We start from the raw sequence: 27,096 nt of genomic DNA on the forward strand, positions 1-27,096 counted from the left end.
GAGAAATCTTGAATGTCACGGCATTTTTGCAGGCAGAAGCCGATAGGGCAGGATGGGGCAGGATGAGGGTGGTGGACACGAACGGTGGCCCTTTTCCATGGGAAACTAAACTCACCTGGCCATGTTCCTGGTGTCAGATTGTGGGAGACATTTGGCACTCCAAAAGCAGCCCGAGTTCCAAAATGTGGCATCTTGCATCTGGGAGAAATCTTGAATGCCACGGCATTTTTGCAGGCAAAAGCCGATAGAGCAGGATGAGGGTGGTGGACACGAACGGTGGCCCTTTTCCATGGGAAACTAAACTCACTTGGCCATGTTCCTGATGTCAGATTGTGGGAGACATTTGGCACTCCAAAAGCAGCCTGAGTTCCAAAATGTGGCATCTTGCATCTGGGAGAAATCTTGAATGTCACGGCATTTTTGCAGGCCGAAGCCGATGTGGCCGGATGAGGGTGGTGGACACGAACGGTGGCCCTTTTCCATGGGAAACTAAACTCACCTGGCCATGTTCCTGATGTCAGATTGTGGGAGACATTTGGCACTCCAAAAGCAGCCCGAGTTCCAAAATGTGGCATCTTGCATCTGGGAGAAATCTTGAATGTCACGGCATTTTTGCAGGCCGAAGCCGATGTGGCCGGATGAGGGTGGTGGACACGAACGGTGGCCCTTTTCCATGGGAAACTAAACTCACCTGGCCATGTTCCTGGTGTCAGATTGTGGGAGACATTTGGCACTCCAAAAGCAGCCCGAGTTCCAAAATGTGGCATCTTGCATCTGGGAGAAATCTTGAATGTCACGGCATTTTTGCAGGCCGAAGCCGATAGGGCAGGATGGGGCAGGATGAGGGTGGTGGACACGAACGGTGGCCCTTTTCCATGGGAAACTAAACTCACCTTGCCATGTTCCTGGTGTCAGATTGTGGGAGACATTTGGCACTCCAAAAGCAGCCCGAGTTCCAAAATGTGGCATCTTGCATCTGGGAGAAATCTTGAATGCCACGGCATTTTTGCAGGCAAAAGCCGATAGAGCAGGATGAGGGTGGTGGACACGAACGGTGGCCCTTTTCCATGGGAAACTAAACTCACTTGGCCATGTTCCTGATGTCAGATTGTGGGAGACATTTGGCACTCCAAAAGCAGCCCGAGTTCCAAAATGTGGCATCTTGCATCTGGAGAAATCTTGAATGTCACGGCATTTTTGCAGGCCGAAGCCGATGTGGCCGGATGAGGGTGGTGGACACGAACGGTGGCCCTTTTCCATGGGAAACTAAACTCACCTGGCCATGTTCCTGATGTCAGATTGTGGGAGACATTTGGCACTCCAAAAGCAGCCCGAGTTCCAAAATGTGGCATCTTGCATCTGGGAGAAATCTTGAATGTCACGGCATTTTTGCAGGCAGAAGCCGATAGGGCAGGATGGGGCAGGATGAGGGTGGTGGACACGAACGGTGGCCCTTTTCCATGGGAAACTAAACTCACCTGGCCATGTTCCTGGTGTCAGATTGTGAGAGACATTTGGCACTCCAAAAGCAGCCCGAGTTCCAAAATGTGGCATCTTGCATCTGGGAGAAATCTTGAATGTCACGGCATTTTTGCAGGCCGAAGCCGATGTGGCCGGATGAGGGTGGTGGACACAAACGGTGGCGCTTTTCCATGGGAAACTAAACTCACCTGGCCATGTTCCTGGTGTCAGATTGTGGGAGACATTTGGCACTCCAAAAGCAGCCCGAGTTCCAAAATGTGGCATCTTGCATCTGGGAGAAATCTTGAATGTCACGGCATTTTTGCAGGCAGAAGCCGATAGGGCAGGATGGGGGCAGGATGAGGGTGGTGGACACGAACGTGGCCCTTTTCCATGGGAAACTAAACTCACCTGCCATGTTCCTGATGTCAGATTGTGGGAGACATTTGGCACTCCAAAAGCAGCCCGAGTTCCAAAATGTGGAATCTTGCATCTGGGAGAAATCTTGAATGTCACGGCATTTTTGCAGGCCGATGCCGATAGGGCAGGATGGGGCAGGATGAGGGTGGTGGACATGAACAGTGGCCCTTTTCCATGGGAAACTAAACTCACCTGGCCATGTTCCTGGTGTCAGATTGTGGGAGACATTTGGCACTCCAAAAGCAGCCCGAGTTCCAAAATGTGGCATCTTGCATCTGGGAGAAATCTTGAATGTCACGGCATTTTTGCAGGCCGAAGCCGATGTGGCCGGATGAGGGTGGTGGACACAAACGGTGGCCCTTTTCCATGGGAAACTAAACTCACCTGGCCATGTTCCTGGTGTCAGATTGTGGGAGACATTTGGCACTCCAAAAGCAGCCCGAGTTCCAAAATGTGGCATCTTGCATCTGGGAGAAATCTTGAATGTCACGGCATTTTTGCAGGCAGAAGCCGATAGGGCAGGATGGGGCAGGATGAGGGTGGTGGACACGAACGGTGGCCCTTTTCCATGGGAAACTAAACTCACCTGGCCATGTTCCTGGTGTCAGATTGTGGGAGACCTTTGGCACTCCAAAAGCAGCCCGAGTTCCAAAATGTGGCATCTTGCATCTGGGAGAAATCTTGAATGTCACGGCATTTTTGCAGGCCGATGCCGATAGGGCAGGATGGGGCAGGATGAGGGTGGTGGACATGAACAGTGGCCCTTTTCCATGGGAAACTAAACTCACCTGGCCATGTTCCTGGTGTCAGATTGTGGGAGACATTTGGCACTCCAAAAGCAGCCCGAGTTCCAAAATGTGGCATCTTGCATGTATGAGAAATCTTGAATGTCACGGCATTTTTGCAGGCCGAAGCCGATAGGGCAGGATGAGGGTGGTGGACACGAACGGTGGCCCTTTTCCATGGGAAACTAAACTCACTTGGCCATGTTCCTGATGTCAGATTGTGGGAGACATTTGGCACTCCAAAAGCAGCCTGAGTTCCAAAATGTGGCATCTTGCATCTGGGAGAAATCTTGAATGTCACGGCATTTTTGCAGGCCGAAGCCGATAGGGCAGGATGGGGCAGGATGAGGGTGGTGGACATGAACAGTGTCCCTTTTCCATGGGAAACTAAACTCACCTGGCCATGTTCCTGGCCAGGGGGATGGATTTTAAGTTCAGTGGTCATAGGGGAGGAATGTCTTTGGCGTGAAGGAAAAAAGTTCCTTCATGAAGTAGGACAAAACCCCCTGTAAAAGATATAAGGTTAGTAATGGAACCTCTGTATGGTGGATCCCAGAAGAACCTACCATGTACTGGACCCAGAAAAAAGAAAAAAAAGGAAATTGTTAATATAATAATAAAATCAGGCTTTTTCAATGTAATGGTACAGGAAAAAATCCTTATGTTGGCATCCCAGAAATTTCTAAATTTTGGGAGAATATGAATGAGCAAAAATTAGACTATTGGAAAGCTCCAGACGGTTTGTTCTGGATATGTGGGAAGAAGGCGTATCCAAAACTCCCTCCCAAGTGGAAAGGGAGCTGTACTCTGGGTGTCATACAACCAGGATTTTTTCTTTTGCCCGGACCTGAAGGGGATCACTTAGGGATACCAGTTTATGAGGATCTAAAAAGAAGCAAGAGAAATGTAATTGGAGGATTCCAAAAATGGGGAGATGATGAGTGGCCCCCTGAACGCATACTGGCAACATATGGGCCAGCCACCTGGGCACAAGATGGGAGTTGGGGATATCGAACTCCTATTTATATGTTAAATCGTATCATAAGGCTTCAGGCAGTCGTAGAGATAATAACAAACAAAACTGGTAGGGCAATGGAATTAATATCCAGGCAACAAACTCAAATCAGAGCCGCTGTGTACCAAAATAGGTTGGCACTAGATTACCTGTTAGCTGAAGAAGGGGGCGTTTGTGGAAAATTCAATACATCAGATTGTTGTTTAAAAATAGATGATAATGGAGAAGCTGTCCTGGATATAGTCAATGATATTAGAAAAATCGCCCATGTACCAGTTCAGAAGTGGGAATCCATGTTAAGTACCAGCTGGTGGGATAATGTACTAGGAATAGAATTGTGGAAGAAACTAGGTTTTTTCCTCTTATGTGCCACAGCTGGTTTAATATTCCTCCCTTGTTTGATCCCTTGTTTCATTCGACTCATCACTAGTGTAGTTCAAGGAATGCAATTAGTGACCATGGATCAAAGGATGGATACAACAAAAACGGTGCAAAGGATTATGGTATTAAAGAAACAAGATAGAGTAGAAGATCCCCTCCAGGAAGCTAGACTGATTTATGAAGAAAATGAATGTAGAATGGATGCAGAAAAGCAGTAAATACTGCTCGAGCCAAAATTATTATAAAAAGTAAGAGGGGGGATTGTGAAAAAGGCTTGTTGTGTGTGTGGCTCTATGCAGATATTTACTATATACAATAATGCTAGGTAGAAAAGTTATGCTGTATTGACATTTGAATAATATAGTAAATGTAGTTTTTAGCATTAAGTTTTAGTAATAAAAGAATTGTGTGTAAGATATTTTCTTTAGCTCAAGAAGGAAAAAAAAAAAAAAAAAAAGGGAGAGGCCCAGAGGTGTTTCTCAACAGAGATAACAGTTACAACAAGGAGAACCCCCCCTTAGGACTTTCAGAAGACAAGAGGCATATCTCCCTGCATCCACAGAAGCCACCTGGTCAACCCAGACTGAATCCACACGAACCACCTGGTCAAGCCCAACTCCTGGACGCCCAGGATTAGAAGGGGGACTCTGGGCAAACGGGTCTGTCTTAAGATAAAGATTGCGTAATTTTGAAATTTTGGTCTTCAAAAAGGGGACATTCCTCCCGAAGGGGGCCCTTCTCCTTCACAGCCTTTGTCTGAGAGGGAGGGGGGACGGTAGACCCGGGCTACCTTCTTTGCTGTTATTTGTCTCATTATTTGTCCTGTCTCTGAAAACCTTTTTAAACTTTTATTATTGTATTATTTTCTTGTAACCAATTTTTATTCTTTATTAAATTCTCATAAATTTCAAAAAGCGAGTGATTGGCGTTTATCACAAAAGACAACCCCTGCCACCAAGCAAATTCAAACCAAAAAACCCTCTGTTTTAAGCTCTGTTCCATTATTTCTTTACATTTATTATTTTTATACTGATCATTACTATGTCTTTTTTCTATTCATATCTATGGATATAATATATAGAATATTGTAATAATATAAGTAACGAGTAATATTATAGACTGTATTTATGTATATTCATATTATTTTTCATATTTATAGTTCTATTTTTATTTTATATAAATTTTTTTATTTTTGTACTTATTTTTTAAAATTCATGTCTATTTCTGTATGTTTTAAACTCTATTAATTCATTAACCTAACACGTCAGCACCACAATTAAGCAGAATTACATTAGCCTGGTTTTCTAAGGGGGAAAGTGGTTTTAAATTAAAACAATATTGGTATATTTTCTCCTTCTGTTCTTTTGGGTGTTTTTTTTTTAATGTTGTTTGTTTTGTTTTAGATTTCTTTGTTACTAAACAATGAGGGTTACAAAATTAAAAGTCCACTTTGCTTTATTGCTACCTCTGAAATACTTCAAGTTACTGCTCCTGATCCTGCAAGTGGCTACAATGAGAACTGTCAGGGGGTAAAAAGGAAAAAAAAAAAGGCACCTTAGTCTTTAGAGCAATCCAAAGAAACTCGAGTCTTACTTGTGTTTGACATCTGAAACTCTCGGCAGAGTTGGAAAGTTTCAATGCAACAAAAGAGCCACAATTCCTGGAATAACAAAAGTCAACTTGGTAAAAGGAACTTTATTTACAAATCCACAGAGGAGGAGGAGGAGGAGGAAGACAACAGGAACACATTCCAGCTGAAAGTAACCATTTATTGGAAAAGGCAAGAAATCAAATGGACAGTCTCTGGTTCTGGTCAAGGAATTATCCAGGAGTCGGAGAGAAAAGTGGCAACCTTGAACCAGGATAGGGCCTTCCAGTGGCTTTTGCTTCCCAATGGCTCTCTCCATTTTTGCCAACTACCTGGAAAAGGAAAAACAACAGGAATTAAATGTCAAACCGAGGACATCTTTGGTACATGCCCCTTCCAGAGAGCGAGTCCAAGCTGGGCATTGGGGAGCTCCAGGAATCTGGGACTGCCCGTGGCATGAAAGGCCTGGAAAAGCAGCCCCAGCTGCCTGAGTTTGGTGCTGGGACACAGCAAGGTCTGGGCACAGGGACAGCAGTTGGAGCTGGGACTGCAGGAGAACAGCCCAAACCCAGGTTCAACACCCAGCTCTTACAGGCAGCAGTACAGGCAGCACGCCCCAGGAGAAACTCAGGGGGGAGAACCCCCTTGGATGCTCCCTGCATGCTCCATGTTCCTTGCCTTTGCCAGCTTTGCGAGGGCCTCACTCAGGACACCTCATCATGCAGCTCCTACAAAATAGGAGAACCTATGGAAATCATCCAGAAATCCATGGATTTCCAGTTATTAAGAACCAAAGCAGCAGCAAAATGTACAAATAAACTTAAAGGACGAGTAGTTCATCACTATACTGTTTCAACAGGACTATGATTTTTATACCATCTTTGCTAAACATTTGTTTTTTGAACAGGAGATCAAGGACTTCCAATAATAAATTGCATTTATTTTCCAGAAGAGCAGGATGTTTGTGGGTAAAATCCTGGATCACACCCCTGAAAGCCAACCAAGAACCTGGTTTAGATAGTGCAGAACCAACAGGCCATGAACTGGAGTTTGTTTTTAATATCTTTATAAAAAATAATGAACAATTTACAGGTCTCTCTCTCTAGTCAGAACCTCAGAAGTCTGTATAAAGGTGCTGTACAATATATAAACATTTACACCCAGTACATCCATACATTGCGTAGCATTCCAAGGCCACATGGCTAAGTCTGATACAGGAAGTACAGATACAAGATCTATGGAAGGAGAAATCACACACAGGTAGGACACTGTCAGGTCACATGAACATATAGAAAAATAGAGAGGAGTTGATGGCAGGGAGATCATTTCTGTGGGGCTAATTAATCTGAAATTAAAGGACTGAATTTGTCACTCTACTCGGTGGTCAGGCTGGGTGCACATAGCTCAACATAAAACAACCTCTAGGGAACAACACAGGGCAATATCTACACCGGCTACTTCAGAGTATTAAATATTTCACAGTCATATTCCACACAGGGAGTATTCATAAGTGTTATGCTACACAGCAGACCCGGTGTCAGTGGCTCACCTGGTGTTGAGCAGGTGAGTACAGTTCAGAGCTGCTTTAAAGCCTTCTGAATTCCCAAAGTCTTTGTTTAAAAGCTGTTTGAGCAGTCAGATGTACTTGTGAAGAATTCCATTCAGAACTGCCTCACCGTGCTTTGTTAGACTTTAAAAACATTTAACATTTCACAGCGAAAATGAGATATTCACTTGCAAAGAGTAAATCATGTTTGTACTTTAAATAAGTAAAGCTCAATCACTTACTCTTCTTTCTCCAGCAAACTGGATCAAGGACCTCCTTTTACCACTGTTCTGCAGTCATTGAAAATCTCAGATGTTGGGAAATAATCACTGAAACTGTGAATAAAGTAACACCCTTCCGTTTCTGTTGCTCTTACAGCCGTAGGAGTGATGTGTCAGTAGGTTCCAGTAGTAACATCCCTCTTTAAAGTATCTCTGCCAGCCCAAACCATAGAAGGTCTGTCTCCTGTATCCTGTTTGTCATCAATAGTCCATGATCATGTGTTCATCTAACTAGGGGAGAGTTCTAAATATACAGGCAAGAACTTCACTGAAAAACCTGCTATAGCAGTTGAGTCCATCCTACGGGCAGTTCTTAACACAGGAGAAAAGACCCGATTCCTAATAAGCATTAAATAATTAAAGATGGGACTTCAGTATCAGCTTCACACCGAGGCTGAGGGTGCCATGGAGTGAAACCAAAGGAATTGTGTTATTTAACAGAACCCACAATTTTCTTTCCTCTCATGGATGTTTGCAACCCAAAGCCCTGTGAATCAAGGAACTAAAGTGATTTTTGTTGTGTCAGAAAAAGCAAGCTTACAAAATTATGTCAAATATCACATTTAGCTACAGGGTTTTGTGTATGAACTGAGCAGCATCAGCAGCTCATTTGCTGCCCTGGAACTGACAGAACCACCTCGCCCGTGTTCACCCTGACCCAGAAAGAACGTGTGGGTTTCCTGATGTAAACATGCAACCTGCTCTAGAGAAAACACCCACCTCAGCTCAAACCTGCCTTATCTGTGACTGGAATCCATGTGGGAAGGGTTAGATTGACTGGCTACAGTGGATAGCTTGGCACAAGAACAGGAAGTGAGTGAGGATCACATTGGCAATAGAGGCATTAAATAACGTGCAACACTGGGAGCAGCAGACATGGCCTGCAAAGGGACACAGGGGGGAGAGCAGCTCATGGAAGGGTTTCACTGAAGCAATCTGAAAGGTCCTTCATGGAGCTTAGATAATTTAAAAACAGATCAAATACATCCCCCCCTCTAACCAGTTTCTGAGGAGGGAAAAAAAAAAGAAAAAAAAAAAAGACAACTGTCTGACCCAATGCTTTAAATTACCCTTACTGGAAAATTGATCAAACATGTTCTAAAAACAATGTCTGTCAGTCAGTCACACCCGTTTTCCAGGCACCCCTTCTGCTGGGGTGCCCTTACAGCCACTGGGGACCCTCCACGGCCCGGGAGTTATCAGTGTTTTCCTTACTGGAGAATTTCTCTCAGGTTGGGAAGTTCCATCTTTGGTTTCATTGAGCAGCTGTCTCTCTCCATGGTGTCTGTTCAGCGTAAGAGCTTCCTGTGTTTCCACCCTCCTTTGTTTCTCCATGGAAGGCAGAGGGATATTGGAAAGGCTGGAGGCTTTGAATCTGCTGAAAGCTGTGTCTCCAGAGCTGGACTTGGTTAATAAATCATCCTCAGAGGCATTTCTTCTGGAGTCCCTGAAGGGAAGGTTATGCCCACTAAACGCTGGGTAATGTGGGTCTGCAGAACACCCTTCTGTCTTTCCTGGGGTCTTCTGCTTTATCTCTTTCCTGGTGACTTCTGGTTTACCATTCCCACCTTTCAACTGCTCAACAGTTGCCTTATCACCATAGGCTGTCCTACCTTGGATCCTTCCCAGCGTTTCTGCGCTTCCTGGCTTGCCAAGATGCCTTTGGGGACTTGCTGACCTTCCTCGATTACCACTGGAAGACTCCTTCTTGTTACTATTTTTTATCCCTATTTCTGTGGTCTTACTCTCACTCCTGAAACTGTCAGATTTATGTGAGAAATTCTTTTTGTCAGGATCCTCTTTCCTGGGGCTGTGGAATCCCATGTGAGGGTATCCTTCAGCAGCCCCTGACTTTGCTGGACTGGTAGATCTGCCCCTTCTGGTCTCTGCTTCTGAACTACCTTTAGTGATTCCAAACCCAGGACTCGAGGGACATTCCCATCTGTTCTTTGTTCTCTGGGGAGAAGACTGAGGCTTCCTCTCACACCGCTTTTCAGTTAAAGTGCTTATCTTGTCAGGCACAGTGTTCTCTGCTTGTTCCAGTTCCTCAGACAGCTGAACTCTGGTTAAAGCTTCTCCTGGTACTGCTAAATAACACACTTCAGATGGGGAAGCAGAATAGGAAGATGAAGATGATAATGGTGACTGTTCTTCATATATTACATTTGATGAAGCAGGATTGCATCTATCCCAATCACCTGGAAGCAAATGGCAAGGGATTTGATTAAATACATAAAAAGTAATAATCAGCAAACTACTGAGTTCAATTCAAAAAACATTATGGAGTGGCATATTTTCAAAGCTTTATTTAGCCATATTTCTGTATTGTGTTGTTCTACAACAACCCTGAGGACGTGACTTTGGAAAAAAAAAATCTAGTGCTCAGAATGCTGGATCCCTGCAGGACTGACATGGTCTTGGATCAAAACAATTTTAGAGCCTACACAGCAAAATTTCAAATTAAGAAGTCCCTGACCTACACTAATTAATAAAACCAAACGAACTAGAACTGCTATGCCTAAAGAAATCTGAAACAGTGAAAAGTTGGGGTTATTCCTAGCTTTGCACTTTAAAAATAGGAAGAGATGAAACAAGACATGCAGATTTACCAAGTCTTTAAGGAAAAACCAAGAAAAGCACTGAAAGCCCTTAATGTTGCTCAGGTTTCACGTAGGGACACAGACTGGAAGGAGCCAAACCTGAAGGAGGAAGAGAAAAAGCCCAGAAGTACATACAAAAAAAAATTTACAGAGTACAGCAAGCAAGACTTCAATCAGAAATGTGGGATTAACAGCAAGGCAAGAAGCAATAAACCCACTCCCACTCCACCACTTTCTTCACCTCATCCCACGCCCCACTAGACAGTGGGCTGGCCTGGACATGCTCCAGAAGTTCTCCTCTGTCTGATTCTCTTTATCCCTCAAGCTCAGGGAAATTGTGGCCAGCAGGGCCAGGAGTGATGCTCAGGACCCTTTTCTAGCTCTTGGAAGGAAAGAAATTGAGACAGTTCTGAGCAGATTTTACCCACTGAGTGAATGCCAGTAAGTGACTGAACACACAAAGTATTTGCTAGCTCAAACTGTGTGTTTGGGATTTTGAAAGGATAAACTTGGGGTTGGTCACTGTGACTGAAAAACTCCTCATCAGAAGAAGTGACCCTACAATTTACAACAGCACCTTGGTGTCAGCATCAGGGGTTACAAAGACTATTATATATTTAGGAAATGAAATGTTCTTTGCTTTAAAATGCTGCCACTGCCACAAGTCTCTGATTTGAAGTCTTGGGACTGAGTCAGACCCAAAGTCATCAGTTCTGAACTCTGTGGCTCCTGCAAACAATTTCTCTGCTGTCCTTCCTGGTTTTGGTGGGGTTTATTTGGTTTTTTTGCTTTGGTTTTTTGGGTGTTTTTTTTTCCATCAAAGTTGTAGTTTCCTTTTGTAGATGCAGAAATCACCTTGAATCAAACTGAATCCCTTTGGAGAGTAAAGTTGTCCCTTTCCAGCTTTCTGAAGTTTTGGCTTTCAAGAATAAAGGATTTCATAATTTAGAAGGCTAAAACCAGAAGTAAATATGTACAGAAACAAAATTTTAACAATACTGTAGCACAGAGAAATTTCATTTAAATTAAAAGTCAATCAAGGTTAATCAGCATATTTTTATAAAAAAACTTGATTAGCTTGGACAGAGCTGAAAAACTGATTAGACATATGGAATAATTTCAAATTCTGCAATACTCCTACATACTTCTCTGCCTTGTGCCCTAAACACCAAACAGCTCTTGAGACAACGTACTGTGATCTGGTATCAATCCAGTCCCTGGTCTCAGCAGCAGCAAAACTTTATTCCCTCCAGCCTGAATCAGCTCAATGGCTCGTGTGTGAGTGATTCCTTGGGTAGGTTCTCCATTAATTTCCACAATTTGGTCACCAACCTGAGGAAAAAAGAGCAGCAGATTAGTCTTTGGAAATCTCTGACACTGTGAACTGGTTTTTAATTTAGAAAGAAAAAAATAATAGAGGCAGAGTTTCTGTTTTCCTTCTCGTGCTAAAATCCAGTGGGCATTAGTGATGCCATTCCATGGATTACAAACAGAATATGACCCCAGGGTCTGGGGGTTCAGAGATGCACAGAGGTTGGCTGCTCAGGAAAAGATTCCAGAGACCTTAACCACATCTTCTATTTATTTACAAGTGATGAGGCAGATACAGGATGTGCTGTAAAGAAAGGAGTTATTATTTCAGGTTGGAGAGATCAGTGATGAGGTCTTGGAGCTAGTAAATAAATCTCACAGGTACCAGGCAGGTAATTTCAGCTCATGCTAACTTCCCCAGCTGCTGGAAAGGCGCTGGAATAGCATATCCCAAAAAGAGTTCTCTATTAGGGGAAATTGGGAAGGGAAATTGGAAAAAAAGGGAGCAGAAGCCTATTTGGCACTGCACACAGCAGCCAACAGATGTCACTGGTGTGTAACATCAGCAGCTTAAAGAGGCTTCCTGGGTTTTGTTGAAGATACTGTGTCAAAGGAGGTCACCACTCTGGGTAAATTAATGTATCAACTGCATCAACAAATTGATTAGAAAAGACAAACTTACATGGACTCTCCCATCCTTGACTGCCGGCCCATCCTCAGCTAGACGGAGGATGAATAAGCCCATGTTGTATTCTTTTCCTCCCCGGAGGCTGAATCCAAACCCTCGAGGGCCCCTTTCCAACTCCACTGGGAAACAGCCAGGATTCTGTGCAGGAAGTCAGAGGGAAAGAGAGAAAAAAAAAAGAGGGAGGGAGAGGGAGGGGGAGGGAGGGGGAGGGAGGGGGAGGGAGGGGGAGGGAGGGGGAGGGAGGGGGAGGGAGGGGGAGGGAGGGGGAGGGAGGGGGAGGGAGGGGGAGGGAGGGGGAGGGAGGGGGAGGGAGGGGGAGGGAGGGGGAGGGAGGGGGAGGGAGGGGGAGGGAGGGGGAGGGAGGGAGAGGGAGGGAGAGGGAGGGAGAGGGAGGGAGAGGGAGGGAGAGGGAGGGAGAGGGAGGGAGAGGGAGGGAGGGAGAGGGAGGGAGGGAGAGGGAGGGAGGGAGAGGGAGGGAGAGGGAGGGAGAGGGAGGGAGAGGGAGGGAGAGGGAGGGAGAGGGAGGGAGAGGGAGGGAGAGGGAGGGAGAGGGAGGGAGAGGGAGGGAGAGGGAGGGAGAGGGAGGGAGAGGGAGGGAGAGGGAGGGAGAGGGAGGGAGAGGGAGGGAGAGGGAGGGAGAGGGAGGGAGAGGGAGGGAGAGGGAGGGAGAGGGAGGGAGAGGGAGGGAGAGGGAGGGAGAGGGAGGGAGATGAGGACCTGTAAGCAGATTTAACCTTCTGTTTTTCTAGAAAAACATTTCAATATTTCTGTATTTTGAGCATTTAAACAGCATTCATCTCAACTCTGGGGTAACTCAGGGTAATGGTTTTAATTGAAGTCTAAACATTCAGAACATCTTTCAAGTCCTTCCTTCTAAGGCACACAATTCTTGACGAAACTTTGCCAAAGGGTCTGTAGTCGCCCCGTTACAATTACTTTGTGTTTCTTTCATAACTATAATGACTGTTCAACTACCCTAAGGAGATAATCACAATTAAATCAAGAGCAAAATATTCTGTGAGACATTTAAGTATGTTTTTATACACAACTGTTGTACCCTTATCCGACGGGAAATGTTATAACGTTCTGCTTGTGAGAACTCTGTGACAACGCCACTGGAGTGCCCTAACAGATGAATACTCCTTATGTCTTCATACCTTCTGGACGGATTTTTGTACCTGGGAATGATGGCTGCCAACCCCTGAAGCAGCATCCAACTGCGCCATGTGCTTGTGCTCGGGCCAGGACAGCCGGTAACTACTAGAAACTTCTTTTCCAGCTTCACCTTCTGTAGCTCCCCTACGGTGAAAGGATGAGGATGTTACCTTCATGTTAATCCCTCTGGCCACGCTTTTCCCACCATTCCCAGCCCCTTTTCCCAACCTGTCGGAGTTGATTGGTGCCAATCCCAGTGGTCGGTGCTGTGGGGCCGGGCTCTGCCTGGCTGAGTTTGTTCCTGATGGAGGACCACGTTGCTCTAAAATCCAAACAAAATCAACAGTCACAACTTCACAAATCCACTGCCAGGACAGTGGTCACCACCGGTGTTGGGGCTACTGCTTCCAAGGAACCGCAGCTGTGACACCTTGGGCTGGGCTGGGCTGAGCCGAGCTCATGTGGACATAACAGAGAGAGGATTTTTCACGCCAGGAACACAAGTACAGCTCCTTAGTTCCATAGAATAAATTCTTAGGAATTTTACTCTTTTATTCTGCTTTTCCTCAGGAAATACCAACACAATTGTATGGATCCTGACATGAACAGAAGGGTTTTAGCCTGTTTGTAACTTGATAAATGCCAGAGAGGATCAGGGTTGATCAGATCTATGAAATTAGTTCAGAGACTCAGTATCATAATATTTTATAAAGAGATGAAGAACAGTGTCCTTTTGAGAAAAACCCCTCTGTAAAGGTAAGGGAATGAGGATCTGCAGGAGAAATGGGGATTTGGAGGTGAAGGCCCTATCAAATAAAGAGAAATTGCACAACAGAGTTTTCCACTGCCCAACTCCAGGCAAGGTGAGGAACTGGTCCCACAGCCACACTGGGGGGAGGAGTTCACTGGCAGGCAATCAAGAGGAATTTTAAAGTGTTTTGCCTTCTCCCTAAGTCAAAAATAAGGTTTTAATAAAACTATTTTAAATAACTTCCTATTATTTTCCCCTCCATGGAAAATACTGTTAGTGTGCATTTTACAATAAATCCAGTGCATTTCTGGAAAAAGCACCATGCTTCAGGATAAAAAAATTACACTCTCACTTAAGAATAAAGAACCACAGTCTATGCAAAAAGCTGCCTCTTAGCCAGAACCTGAATGGCAAGCAGTGGCTTGCCCAAGATGTCCCAAGAAGGACTTTTGTGCTCAAATATAAACTAATAAGTCCGTTTCCCTGAAATGGTTAAAAAAAAATATTCCCAGCACCAAAAACTAGAGATGTTCCAGCTCCATTAGCTGCAGCACATTACTGCATTTCTTAATTAAGAACAAACAAATTCCACTAAAATACAAAAAGGGCTCAAGAATGTTAAGGGAAGGGAATACACTGAATTTCTTAGGCATATGAGACCTCCCGAGCCCTCCACAGAACTGCTTGGTGCTGTTCCCATGATATGCCTTAAAGAGGTTTTTCTCTAGAGACAAAATGTCAACTTTTACTCCTGGTTTATCCTCAGATTTTTAATTTAGAAGCATAGGCGAGAAAAGTGCCATCTGTTTGTACAAATCCTGCAGCCCCCTCTGCAGCCTCTTCTTGTGTGTTCCCAGCTAATACATGACACAAGCTGACAGGCTCTTGCTTTTGTGAAAAATGTTTAAGAATCTCTTCTGGTGCATGAAGGGAATTCATTTATTCTCATGAAACACAAAGATCACAGATCTCTGAAAGCCAGAGGGGAGGGAAGGGGACCAGGCAGAGGTTTTGTTGCCACTCTCAAGAGGACAAAGCTGGGGAACAGTAAACTCTGTCAGGGTTCCTGCCTTGTAAGGCTCAACAGCTTCCAGCAAAAAGGGCACTTTGTGTCTTTGGAGCTGTATCCTGGGTGTGAACCAGTCCTGTGAGGCTCAGCTCTCCCCGAGTGCCTGAAGCCCTGACTTGCCCACATCCATGCTGGATTCCCCCACTACACAGGGTTCTACCGTGAGCTAAACTCTATTTCTTCAGCTACATCAAGGGGAATTCTAAAGTGGAGATATATTCCCATTCCAGTGGAACCAGTTCTGCTTCTTTCTCCTTCATTGTCACAAAATTCTTTACATCTGAAACACACCAACTCCAGCTCCTCTGAGCCACAGATTTTTTTCTGATCTTCACTCTGGTTTTACCACTTGCTACTAAGGGGTTCTTTCCTCTCTTTGTTGAGTATCCCCATGTTCTGGTTTTATCTCGGTATTTTGCACCAAGTCTGTAATCGAGACAGTGGGAAACGTTTTTACACTGAGTCCATGTAAGGTCATGCATAAATAATGGTTAGAAATACGACATTCAGAAAACTTATTTTGAAAACAAGTGGAAGGTGTCCACGGCAGGGAGTAGAATGAAATAAATGGGCTTTCAGGTCCTTCCAATCCAAACCAGTCTGGACTAAAAGCTGCAGAGAAAACAGATCTAATTCAACCAGCTCAAACTTCAATTCCTTTATAAACATCACGCACGGCAACTGCTTTGGAGTGTGTCCCTTCAAACTGTAATGAACTAGATTTGATAAAAAAAATCTTAACAGAAAAACAGCTTACAGAAGTCTCCCCACTTCAAGCATTAACAAAAAGGAACATTAAGTCTTTGAAATTCTGTGTTACAGGCCAAGCTGGCATGTTAAATATTTGCAATGAGCATGAAATTAGAGAATAATCTACTGGCTTTATTTACAGCCTGGCTCTAGGTATTTCTTATTTAAAAGATCAAGAAAGCCAACTTTCTGACAAAATAATGATAGGGAGTTAATTTACACCCATAAGCAGCATTCAAGAAAAACACAGGATGGGAAAACAGCTTTTCTCTCCAAATTCCTGGATTTTTGTTTAGAAACAATACCACAGTGCATGCAGTGTTATATGGGAGCTGTCATTAAGTTACAGTCTCTGAAGATGGGACTTTGCAGTCCCTAGGACTCACCTTGCTGCTCAGGTGACACAGCAGGTTTTGCAGGTGCAAGATTGGCAGAAAAACCCTGTCAAGGTTTTTTTTCCCATGTGGTGGGATGTGCCCCTTTTTCAACGCGAGCTTTGGCAGACAGAACTGCAGCATGTTTCTGCTCCAGGGATGTGGCATTAGGAAATTTGCGTGTTTTAACATGGGAGAAAGCAAAAACTCAGGGTTTAAATGGAGAGATTTGAAAAGCTGGAGTCCCTGTGGCATTAGAGCAGGGACAGAGCATCCTGGCAGCACCAGCCTCATTGAGAACAGAGCTCTGGCAGCACCTACAGCGTCAAGAGCCAGGCCCTGAGCCGGGGTGATAAGATTTTCTCACTAAGCATCCTTCTGTGGCTGCTGTAGCTCCTGAGGAGGGGTTACTTCTCTCTGGCTGGTGAATACAAGGTTTGGACAGGATGTTTCCATGTCAGCAGCACTTTCTCATACGTGAGTATTTCTGTCTTCATTGGATTGTTAATACTTCTAGCTTCTTCTTGGGTACAACCACCTTGTCGTGGCAGCTCCCTCTGTCCCACCTGCCTTCAGCTCTTCCAGAACAAACACATGAGGTTTGAACTTATTCAACTTCCAGGAGCTGATGATCCCCATGGGTCCCACACAGCTCAGAATATTCTAAGATTCACTCTCCTTAATTTCAAAACATCTTCAAATACTCCATTTAAGCCAATAGACTTCAGCAGTGATAAATACCCAACTTTGATAGTGTGGTAGCACCTTCCTTACCTTCCTCAGCCACCACCGTGAGGGTCACCACACTGCCTGCATCCTTGATGAGCTGCACGATGCTGTCATGAGAAAGCTCCACGATGGACTGGCTGTTCACCGCTGAGATTCTATCGCCCACCTTCAGCCTCCCACACTGGTCAGCCGGGCTTCCCTCGATTACCCGCCCAATCTTGTGAGGAATCACTAGGAAACAAGAACAGACACAGCAACACCGTAAGTATTCACAGAATTACGGAATATTCAGAGTGGGAAAGGATCCACAGGGATCAGAGTCCAACTCCTGGCCCTGCACAGGGCAACCTCAAGAATCCTACCATGTGCACATCAGATAAGCATCACATAGACTCAGAACTGCCAGTCACAGAATCAAAAAATATGCTGAGTTGGAGGGACCCATAAGCATCATCACCTCCTGGCACTGCAGATGACATCCCAAAATCCAAACAAATGCCACCCTGTGCCTGAAGAGCATTTTCCAAACACTCCTTAAGTTCTGGCAGCCTTGGACCTGTGACTACTTCGCTGAGAAGCCTGTTCAGTGTCCCACCACCTTGCGGGGGAAGAAGCTTTTCCTAATATTCAACCTAATTCTCCCCTGGCACAGCTCCAGCCATTCCCTTGGTCCTGTCACTGGCCATTACAGTGCAGAGATCAGTGTTCGTCCCTCCTCTCCTGCTCCAAAGCGTAGCATTGGTTGGACAGGACCAACCTGCAAATAATGAGGAATGCTTCACTGCGAGTGAATGGAGATGCCAACCCAACAGCATGGCCTTGTCACGTACAGGATGTTGTGCCTGAAGGAAAACATGGGAAGGAAATGGGTCACATCTGCAAAGGGATGAGTGAGAACATGTGGCCCTAGAGCGCAACAGAACAGTTGTTTTTACCGTGTATAATGTAGTTTTCTATTTCATGCATTGATCCTGACTAACAGTGTGGGCTCAGAGAGAGTTATGGCCATCCACTGTAACGCAGAGATTTGGATGCATAGGAAAACTCTTCCTACTTGCAAACAAAGATTAACCCTCAAACACACCTAAAAAATACATCAAACTTCTTCTGTCAGGGACTGATTCAGTCAGGTGAGGAGGACCTGAGCAAGGAGCCTGTGCAAGGCCAGTAAGGTGGTAGATCAGCTCTGACCACTTTTCCTGGTCTCTGAGATGAACATGCACTTGTAATAATTGTCTCAAATTTCTTCCAGCTCTCCTGGCTTGGCTCTCTCAGTTCACCCCAGAGTGACACCATGCCCTGCACAGACTCTTCTAGAAGCCAGAGCTATGGGGCCAGAACAGCCAGAATGGAGAAAAGAAGAAATGTTATGAGAAGTAAAAGGAAAAAAGACTGATTTCCATTCCTTTCCCAGAGATGAGCACAGACGCAGAACTAGAGACAACTATGCCTGAGCCATGTCCATATTTCACAACTGCCATACAGACCAGGCTACTTTTTCGTTTTGATGTTCTTTCTGGACAAACATACTCAATGATGGTAACAACTTCATTGCTTTCCACCAAATACTGTAGACTGTACTTCTTCAGATCCCCAAAATAAGAAATTGTACTGGATTAGGTAATATGAAGCCAAGGTTGAAACTATACTTCCACTGAAATGCCAGTGAATTAATGCAACATCACTATGGCCTCACAAATATCTACATCCCAAAAATGCTGCCCTGTGATAAGTGCTGGGTATGGGTTGTGCGGGATATAAATTCCCTGTTCCCCACTTATGTCACAGTTGGGTGAACAAGAGCATAAATATGAAGCAAGACAGACCAAGACTCAGCTGGGCAGTGCCAGTGTGACTGAAAGCTGACTATGAGGGAAGCACTAGCACTGCACGGAAGAGATATCCCTGGAGAAGCCCCAACGAGGCCAGGCCAGGGCAGAGCCACCAGGACATGGCACTCACCCCCAGGAGGAGGTTTGTTCTTGGAGGTAAGGATGACGAAGCCAAATCCTTCGTTCTCCTTCCGCTGCAGACGGACGTCGTAGACCTCCGGGCAAGGTTGGTTGGCAAAGCTGACACGGTTCAGCCGGGGAGAGCTGTTCTGTGTCAGGACAGGCTGTGGCTCCTCCACCTCCACCTGCTTTTCCCCTTGCAGGGAATGGACAAACAACAAATAAGGAACAACCACACCAAGCAACTTCAGCACAACCATGAAGCTCAGTTTTCAGTGCCAGCATGAGGTGGCACCAGCAGTTGCTAATCAGAGCAGAGAACCCTTGTAAGCTGTAAATCCCACCCCAGCTTTGTCATTCATGGAGTCATAGACTAATCTTCTCTAAACTGTTGATCTGGACACTGATCTAAAACTGCAGTATCTCAAGATCCTACCCTGAAACAGCTCTTGTTTGAATACTGTTAATCTTGCTACATACTGATACCAAAAGACTTGAGAATACAGCAGAAGGTGCCCCTGCCCATGGCAGGGCATGGGACAAGAAGAGCTTAGAGGCCCCTTCCAACCCAAACCATTCTGGGATGTCGAGAAAACAGACTGCATTATTATGCAATTTCTATTGCACTAATGGCTGTTCTAACCACTACCTGCAAAAAGGGTTGAAGAAATCACCCCTGCATCATAATTTTCAGAGCCTTACCTGTGCGAACAGTGCAAGCTAGTGAGCAACAGAATCCAAGCTTATTAAATTCTGCTTTTCTCCATTTAAGAGTTATAGCTGACCTTCCTCAATCTCAGCCCTGCTCAGCCCCAGTGCAGTAATTAAGTTCCAGAGCAGCTTCAGTGGATTTGATTACAAGCCCTAAGCGCTCTTTCTGGCCAAGCAGACACCTACCACTGAAGAAGATCTTTCTCCGGACAGTGAGCAGCACCTGCCCATTCCGTGCGGCGCTGGTCATTAAATCCAGAACTTGCTTGTGTGACTTCCCTTTCACAGGGACTCCATCAATGCACATCAGCTCATCCGCTGCACGCAGCCTCCCGTCCTTTTCTGCTGCTCCCAATGGGATTATGGCTCCAATATAAATCTGAGAGCAGAGGGCAGGGGTTTGAACGGGAACATGAATTCATCAGAACACACACTGGTTAGAATCCAGGTGAATCTGTGCAGATGAGGTCTTTTGGGAAGACTCTTTTAAAGATTACCTCACTGTCCAGCTCTAGCAGAAATGCAGCCACCAAGTGTACTCTGCATAAGCTGATCTAGTGGAGACAATCTGGGGTCTTAAAGCATTCACTGAATACTCCAAAAATCTTTAATGCGTATTCTTGTCAGTTCCGCTCTCCTGAGCATGTTTGTCAATTTATTAAAAAGCTCAGCTTTTGAAATGAGCACACGCCATGTACTTATTATATACACAATTTCCTAGACATAATGACGCAAAAGCTGCTGACATTCGTTCTACTTTATTTTTTTTAACAAGACTGAGGCAGAATTATTGGGGAAGAAATAAAAGCTTTTGAATTAATTCAAGTTTATTTCTGAAAAGTTGCTTATAGACAGTTCCACACTTCAAGTTGCTTCAGTTCTCAGCTTTTGGAAATTAGATAATGAATTTAAACATCATCAGTTCTGCCTACGCCCACCTCAAAAAGTGCTACTAAATATGACACAGAGAAGAACACCACACTCTATTTCATATGCTAGAATCACTTTCAGATTAAATGGAAGATTAAGGCCAACTATGGCTCGTCTTGCTGGAGGTTAAGCAATGGTGGGATGTTCATCAGTACACAGCACTCAAGACAATCAGCTCCACACTTCCTAACAGCTAAGGCTGTTATGGAAACCAAACACACAAATGCTATAAAGTGCAACAGAAGTAACATTCTCTGGGGTTTGCTCTTTACTTTAAGTGCCTGTTAGTGAGGGAGGAAGAAAAAAAAAAAAAAGCCCAAGACTACATCACAGCTGGGAATGGAAAAACTGAATTCCTTCACTGTAATTGGACAACAATCTATGCAGATCTATTCCAAAAATGTTTTCTCTCCACTTAACAGCTTAAAGAAAGATCCCTGATATATAGTGCAAGTCTTAGTGCTTCTTCCCAGAGAGAAAAGTACACATGATTGAAAATAGAGGGGAGTCTCCTAAAACCTGCCCCTAGAGAACAGACCATGCAGGGGTGTCTGTGCTGACATTTGCCCAGCTGTGTCCAATGCAAAGCATGCTTAAAAACCCAGGTGGAGAAGCAGGGAATAAAAGGGCTGTGTCACCATCTCAAACCTCATTCCACTGGGCTGCAAGAAAAGGAACAGCCTAATGAAGAACAGCATGAATTTTAATAAGTCTAAGTGTCGAGTTCTACATTTTGGTCACAAAAATCCCCTACAGCGTTACAGGCTGGGGACAGTGTGGCTGGACAGTGTTCAGGCGGAAAGGGACCTGGGGGTGCTGGTGACAGCCGGTTGGATATGAGCCAGCAATGTGCCTTGGCGGCCAAGAAGCCCAATGGCATCCTGGCCTGCATTAGGAATTGTGTGACCAGCAGGAGTAGGGAGGTCATTCTTCCCCTGTACTTGGCACTGGTGAGACCACATCTTGAGTACTGTGTCCAGTTCTGGGCCCCTCAGTTTAGGAAGGATATTGAGATGCTTGAGCGTGTCCAGAGGAGGGCAATGAGGCTGGTGAGGGGCTTGGAACACAAGCCCTATGAGGAACGTTTGAAGGAGCTGGGGTTGTTTAGCCTGGAGGAGGCTTAGAGGTGACCTTATTGCTCTCTACAACTACCTGAAGGGAGGTTGTAGATAGGTGGGGGTCGGTCTCTTCCACTGGGCAGCAACTGACAGAACAAGGGGACACAGTCTCAAGCTACGTCAGGGAAGGTACAGGTTAGATATTAGGAAAAAATTTTTCACTGAAAGAGTAATAAAACACTGGAATTGTCTTCCCAGGGAGGTGGTGGAGTCACCATCTCTGGATGTGTTTAAAAAAAGACTGGACATGGCACTTAGTGCTATAGTCTAGTTGAGGTGTTAAGGCATAGGTTGGACTTGATGATCTTAGAGGTCTCTTCCAACCTCATTATTCTGTGATTCTGTGAAATTTTGACAGGAAATGAGGATGACAGACTAGGATCATTTCAACAGCAATACTATGAGGTAAGTATGAGCAGTTTCACTTACAGGCTGATCCGGTCCGTCCCCTCCAAGCACCCGGAAACCAAAACCTGACTCTTGTTTTCTCAGGAAAACATCTAAATCTCTTGTGTTTGGAGCTAAGAAATAAAAAAATACACTATTTCAAAACATGTAAGAAGCTATCTTGGATTATTGAGGGATTATTAAAGGACTATGCTTTGGTGGTACACTCTGAGTTTCCTAGTGGCAAAACACAGAAACCGGAAATACTGTGATGTTCTCTTTTTAAAATGGTGTAATTAATTTTCAAAGCAGAAATCACAACTACATCTGTGCAGTAGACCAAGATAAAAGCCAGTCTGTGACACAACTCAGCTACTTTTATAAGCAGGTCTGCTCCAGTTTACTTGAGAACCATCCTAGAGATTGTTTCTGCAATTAACTGTTTTACTGAAAATATGGTTGAAACATGTTTTATCTTTTTCTCTTTCTAACTGCTGTTTGAATTATGCGTTACTTGAAATGTTTCATCTGCAGCAGATTAACAAACTTAGCAACAAAGTCTCCATAGTTTTACTGCATGGACACCAAAAGAAAAAAATTCTTCATAATTAAGTAATTTCAAATTGAAGATTATGTACTTACGTTTGTCCTCATAAATTGTCTTAGACTTCAGGTAGACTTCGGAAGGGTCCAGTTTAGGAGAGCTTGGTCGCACAGCAGAAGGCGGGAAGGGCATTGGCTGTGGAATGGTATCACTGATAGCTTCCAAACTGTCCTGCTTGTCCTTCTGAAACAGCCCACGGACATAAAATCCATATTAAATAAAGGCATGACTACGCTTGTGGGTGCAAAGACAATGAACACCATGCAGAAGAAAAACACAAGAAGAAAGGAACAAAATTACAGCTTTTCCAGTGGATGTGTCTGACCGGAGTACAGAGGTCTTCCTCACTGGTATATGAATTTCTAGTGGAGGCTAGGCTTGGAAAGGGTTTGAAGTGAGTGATGCCCAGGAAAGAGTGAAGCTGGGCAGATGCTGGTGGCTACCGACACATGGGAAGAAGTGGGGCATAAAGGACCATTTGGAGAAGACAATGAATCCTTGTCAGGCACCTGCCAGGTTCTGAACCACAGTCCAGCACTATGGGTGCATGCTGCTCCACAGGCACTGCCTTCTATCCTCTGCCAAGCTCCTCCCCACAAGCACCAGAGGTGCTCCCAGCATGAGCTGTTTGCTGGAGCAATATACATACAGGACAGGAGGACACACCTGGGTAGTGTGAGGTATTAACAACTCACTATTTGCCTTTTCATGATCTGATAGCTGCAACATGCCTGTTCATGAGGTAAGGACACCGAACACCCTTGTGGTCTCTCATCTAAACTCCCAATCAATTATGCACTAACATAATTTTAAATACTTTTCCTGGGCTGAAACCCAGCCTGGAAGACTGGCATGTGGCAGTGCATCCTGAACCACAGCAGGAGGAGAACTGATGCAGATCTGCCCTTTCACCAAGAGCAGAAGAAACTGCCAAGAGCCATTCGGCAGTTTGACACTTCTTGTATGTTTATAAACACAAGAACTTGCCATTTTTAAGTGAATTATTTTGCCACATTGCTTAATGCCACTGAGCATTGAGTGCTCTGTGGGCTGCTGCTCCTGTATGTGTGCTGGAATAGAATGCCAGTCCCCAAGTCTAAACTATTTTTAGCACATCACCATGGGATCTATGCTGACAGGGCCAGGGCGCTCCAACTGCAGGGATTTCTGCTCTGATTTATTCAGTGTGGGCAGCTGGATGCTTGCAAGGAACAGAATCTGAAGATCTTATTGAGCACAGTTGTCATTGAGCATGCTGAACATGTGTGCATGTGTCATCCCATTGCTGGGATACAACTACGGTTGCACTTAAACAGCAGGATAAAGAAGAAAGAGAAGTTACAGCTATGTTCTTGTAATAGGGTTTTACTAAATTGTCCTGATGTGCTCTGAATGGGGTTTTACTAAATTGCCCTGATATGCTCTGAATGGGGTTTTACTAAATTGCCCTGATGTGCTCTGTACAAGAAGCATTTTTAAAGAAGTATCTGTGTTCAACCAGCCTAGCTTACAACAGAAACCTTCATAATAAACATAAGCATTAACATCAACATTACTAAATCAGAGGTTTCTTTATTAAGAGCAAGGATTCTTTACTGAGCTATATATATATTAAATATGCCCCGACAGATAACTTCCAAGACCAACGCATATCAAGCTGGGAATGTACAGTTCCATAGAGACTTGCTGAAAATATGGATTCAAAGACAAGCATTTCCAGAAGTGAGTACTAACCAGTCCATTAATTCTATGCAAGGACTGAGATTAATCAAAGCATCATAAACTTCCTTTAGAAATCCAAATTCACTTTAATAATTAGCAATGAAAAAACAGATACTGTTTTTTGTTTCCCTTTTAATTGGTACTCTGACAGCAGCTACTTAGACACAGAATGTATGCCTACCAAGCAGATGTGGTTTTGCTAAGCTATCTTGAAGGTTATCACAGGCACTAAAGTCCAGAAGAAATGAGATTACAAAGCAGGGCAGAAAGCAATTTAAACACATCACCAATACTCACTCCTTTGGCAGCTTTAGTAGGTGAGGGTGGACCTGAAGAAAATAAAATGTAATTTTAATGGCAGGTTACAAGAAGTTTCAACAACATTACAGCAATTTAATCAGCTGCTCTGGGGTGAAAATAATACCAGCTGATTCACTGTGCTTTTAAATGGCAAAGTGACCAAAACCATCGGTTTAGAGAAGCCTCAATTAGAACTGAAAGCTATACAACAATGAAAAATATCTATTTCTCTTTCTGCTAGAAACTGGTCAGCCAAGTCATCTCTCAGTTGATGGGATAGGGAGACTTATGAATTTGTCTGAAGGCATTTCATTTGCCGCGAAGAAACCTAATTACTTCTTTAACTGATAAAGAAATAGTAGCATTTATACAGAAAAAGATCTGGAGATTTTTGCAAATGCCAGTTGCTCAAGTCAGTGTTACAATAAAGCCTGAAGGGACACTGAGCAGCCATAAGTTGCTTCATAATCCATTCAGATTCAGCTTCCCTTGAAAGACACACACTATCTACTACAGTTTTTTGGGGAGAAGATGCATTCTGGTCTGTGACTGACAATCAAGGAAGAGGTATGAATATGCAAAGGAAAAATCAAAATTTTTTCTGCTATTCCCAGTGATCAGCCCCACTTCTTTGCTAATGTTTCCTCCCATCTCCTGCAATCCCATGTTCATTACAGACACAGTTACTGGAATACATTTGGAGAACCTCACAAAACTCAGTCCATCATGTGCTTTGCATTACACTGGAGACCACATGTTTGCTTTAGCACTCCCCAGAGACTTGGAAGAGACAGTGCATAAACATATCACCATACAATTTTTGAGGAAAAAAAACCCGAAGAAAAACTTAACTAAAACCCCAAACAAAACCCCAGCAACATGTTCTCAGCCTAAATAGTTAGGGCTATAACTCAAACTTAGAACATAGTGGATCAGAAGCATGATTGCTGCTCAGCTGTCAAGACTGGACACAATTTAAGTATCACACTAAAACAGGACTTCAAATAGCTTATAACCAACATGACAACTGCAATTTTGTCTGTACCTCCTCTTAAGATAAGCAGGGGCACCTCTGCTCCTACTGGAAACTGCTTGAGCACCTCCACCACCTGCAAGTGGGTCAAGCTCTGCACATTCTGATGGCAAATCTCCTTGATGACATCCCCTTTCTGTAGTCCTTGGCACCACTGGCTGTCCAAAATCATCTTCACCTTCTGGCCTGTGGGACTGTCTGCAATGGCAAACCCAAAGCCTTTAGGCCCTTTGACCAGAGGGATGGTGACCAGCTCTGGCTGAGAGCCTCCTGAGGAGGCACAGGAGACCCTCTGCTCCACGGAATCCACGGAAGGGCCGTTCAGGCGACCGTTGACCAACATTTTCCCATTCTGGTCCAACACAACCGTTCCTGCTACTAAATCTTGGCTGGACACGGAAGCATCTCCCTTGGGCGCTGGCGGGCTGCTAATGACAGGCGTGGCTGTCACGATATCCACCATGGGGTCTTCATTGTCATCAGGAAGAGGGTACCCACGACATAAAGTCATGTTCACATACTGATTGATGGGAATGAGCTGAAACATCTGGACAACATCTGCATGGGTATGGCCAAGGACACAACTTCCATTTATGTCCACGATGACATCACCTGTTATAAAAGAAGGTTCAACAGTGTCAAAAACAGAAGCAAAACCTTCAACAAAAGCCTACCTTGAGGAAATCACAGTGCTGTCCTCAAACTAGTAACTAGTGTCTGGGATATTACCTCATGGCTAATATTGCCAAAAAGCATAAAGAATTTCCTCTTTGCATTTATTCTATTTCATCTCAGGACACAGTGTGCTAAATATATAAAGTTTAATCTGCAGCAGATTTAAAAAATGATACTGTACAGCTATGAGAGATGAAGCAGAGCATGCACACTACAGCAAGCAGATGTCTTCTATTTTAATTCATATTGCACAGCATCCTAAACCCAATGTAGAATAAATCGGATATTTTGGCCCTGTGTTTATTTTAGGGCTGGCTGAACTTAAGCTAGGACTGCATACACACACACACACTCCATACTCTTATGCTGCTGCCACACGTGGCTAAGAATACATTTTCAAAATGAAGCAATGTGGGCTTCAGATCCCCAAACCTCGTTTTGTGTTTTCATCATTTTGATGTGAAACTTTGCATGTGCAGTACAATATGCCCTGCAAACTGTCGTATCCCTTTAATGCCTTGGCATCAGTAAAACAGGATCTCTTATTCCATGAACTGCATTTGGAATAGCTGCACATCTTTTCATTCCAACAGTTCTGCAGGATAATTTTCATTTTTGCAGAGGTGGAAAATGAATCACATACAAACAAGTTTAAACAACACATCAGCAACAAAACAGGGAATTGTTCAATTTCATAAGTAAATAGTATTAATCATTCAAAGTATGAATTCTTTTACTCATTTGAAGAGTGACAGTTTAT

General features: G+C 44.2%; 1 protein-coding gene across 10 annotated transcripts in view; it reads right to left on the minus strand.

The window, feature by feature from the left end:
* Positions 1-5,737: 5,737 nt before the first annotated feature.
* The window catches only part of MAGI3 (membrane associated guanylate kinase, WW and PDZ domain containing 3), a 56,346-nt gene continuing 34,987 nt past the window's right edge, over positions 5,738-27,096 (minus strand). Inside the window, exons 10-23 of one of the 10 annotated variants that reach the window (XR_010082899.1) lie at positions 25,674-26,273; positions 24,626-24,657; positions 22,645-22,789; positions 22,045-22,136; positions 19,754-19,946; positions 18,867-19,052; positions 16,950-17,135; positions 13,460-13,553; positions 13,255-13,375; positions 12,071-12,214; positions 11,271-11,409; positions 8,693-9,675; positions 6,243-6,378; positions 5,818-5,982 (exon numbers count right to left, since the gene is read on the minus strand). Coding sequence is in view for 5 of the 10 variants with exons in the window: in XM_063418149.1 (XP_063274219.1) it covers positions 5,884-5,982; positions 8,693-9,675; positions 11,271-11,409; positions 12,071-12,214; positions 13,255-13,375; positions 13,460-13,553; positions 16,950-17,135; positions 18,867-19,052; positions 19,754-19,946; positions 22,045-22,136; positions 22,645-22,789; positions 24,626-24,657; positions 25,674-26,273 (3,014 nt within the window). In the remaining 5 variants the exon portion in view is untranslated. Of the gene's footprint in view, positions 6,379-6,689; positions 9,676-10,086; positions 10,177-11,270; positions 11,410-12,070; positions 12,215-13,254; positions 13,376-13,459; positions 13,554-16,949; positions 17,136-18,866; positions 19,053-19,753; positions 19,947-22,044; positions 22,137-22,644; positions 22,790-24,625; positions 24,658-25,673; positions 26,274-27,096 lie in introns of those variants that run through there. The other 9 variants (XM_063418152.1, XR_010082898.1, XR_010082896.1 and 6 more) reach the window with 9 other exon arrangements.

This window comes from Prinia subflava, chromosome 23 (assembly GCF_021018805.1).
Source record: "Prinia subflava isolate CZ2003 ecotype Zambia chromosome 23, Cam_Psub_1.2, whole genome shotgun sequence".
Lineage (NCBI taxonomy): Eukaryota > Metazoa > Chordata > Aves > Passeriformes > Cisticolidae > Prinia > Prinia subflava.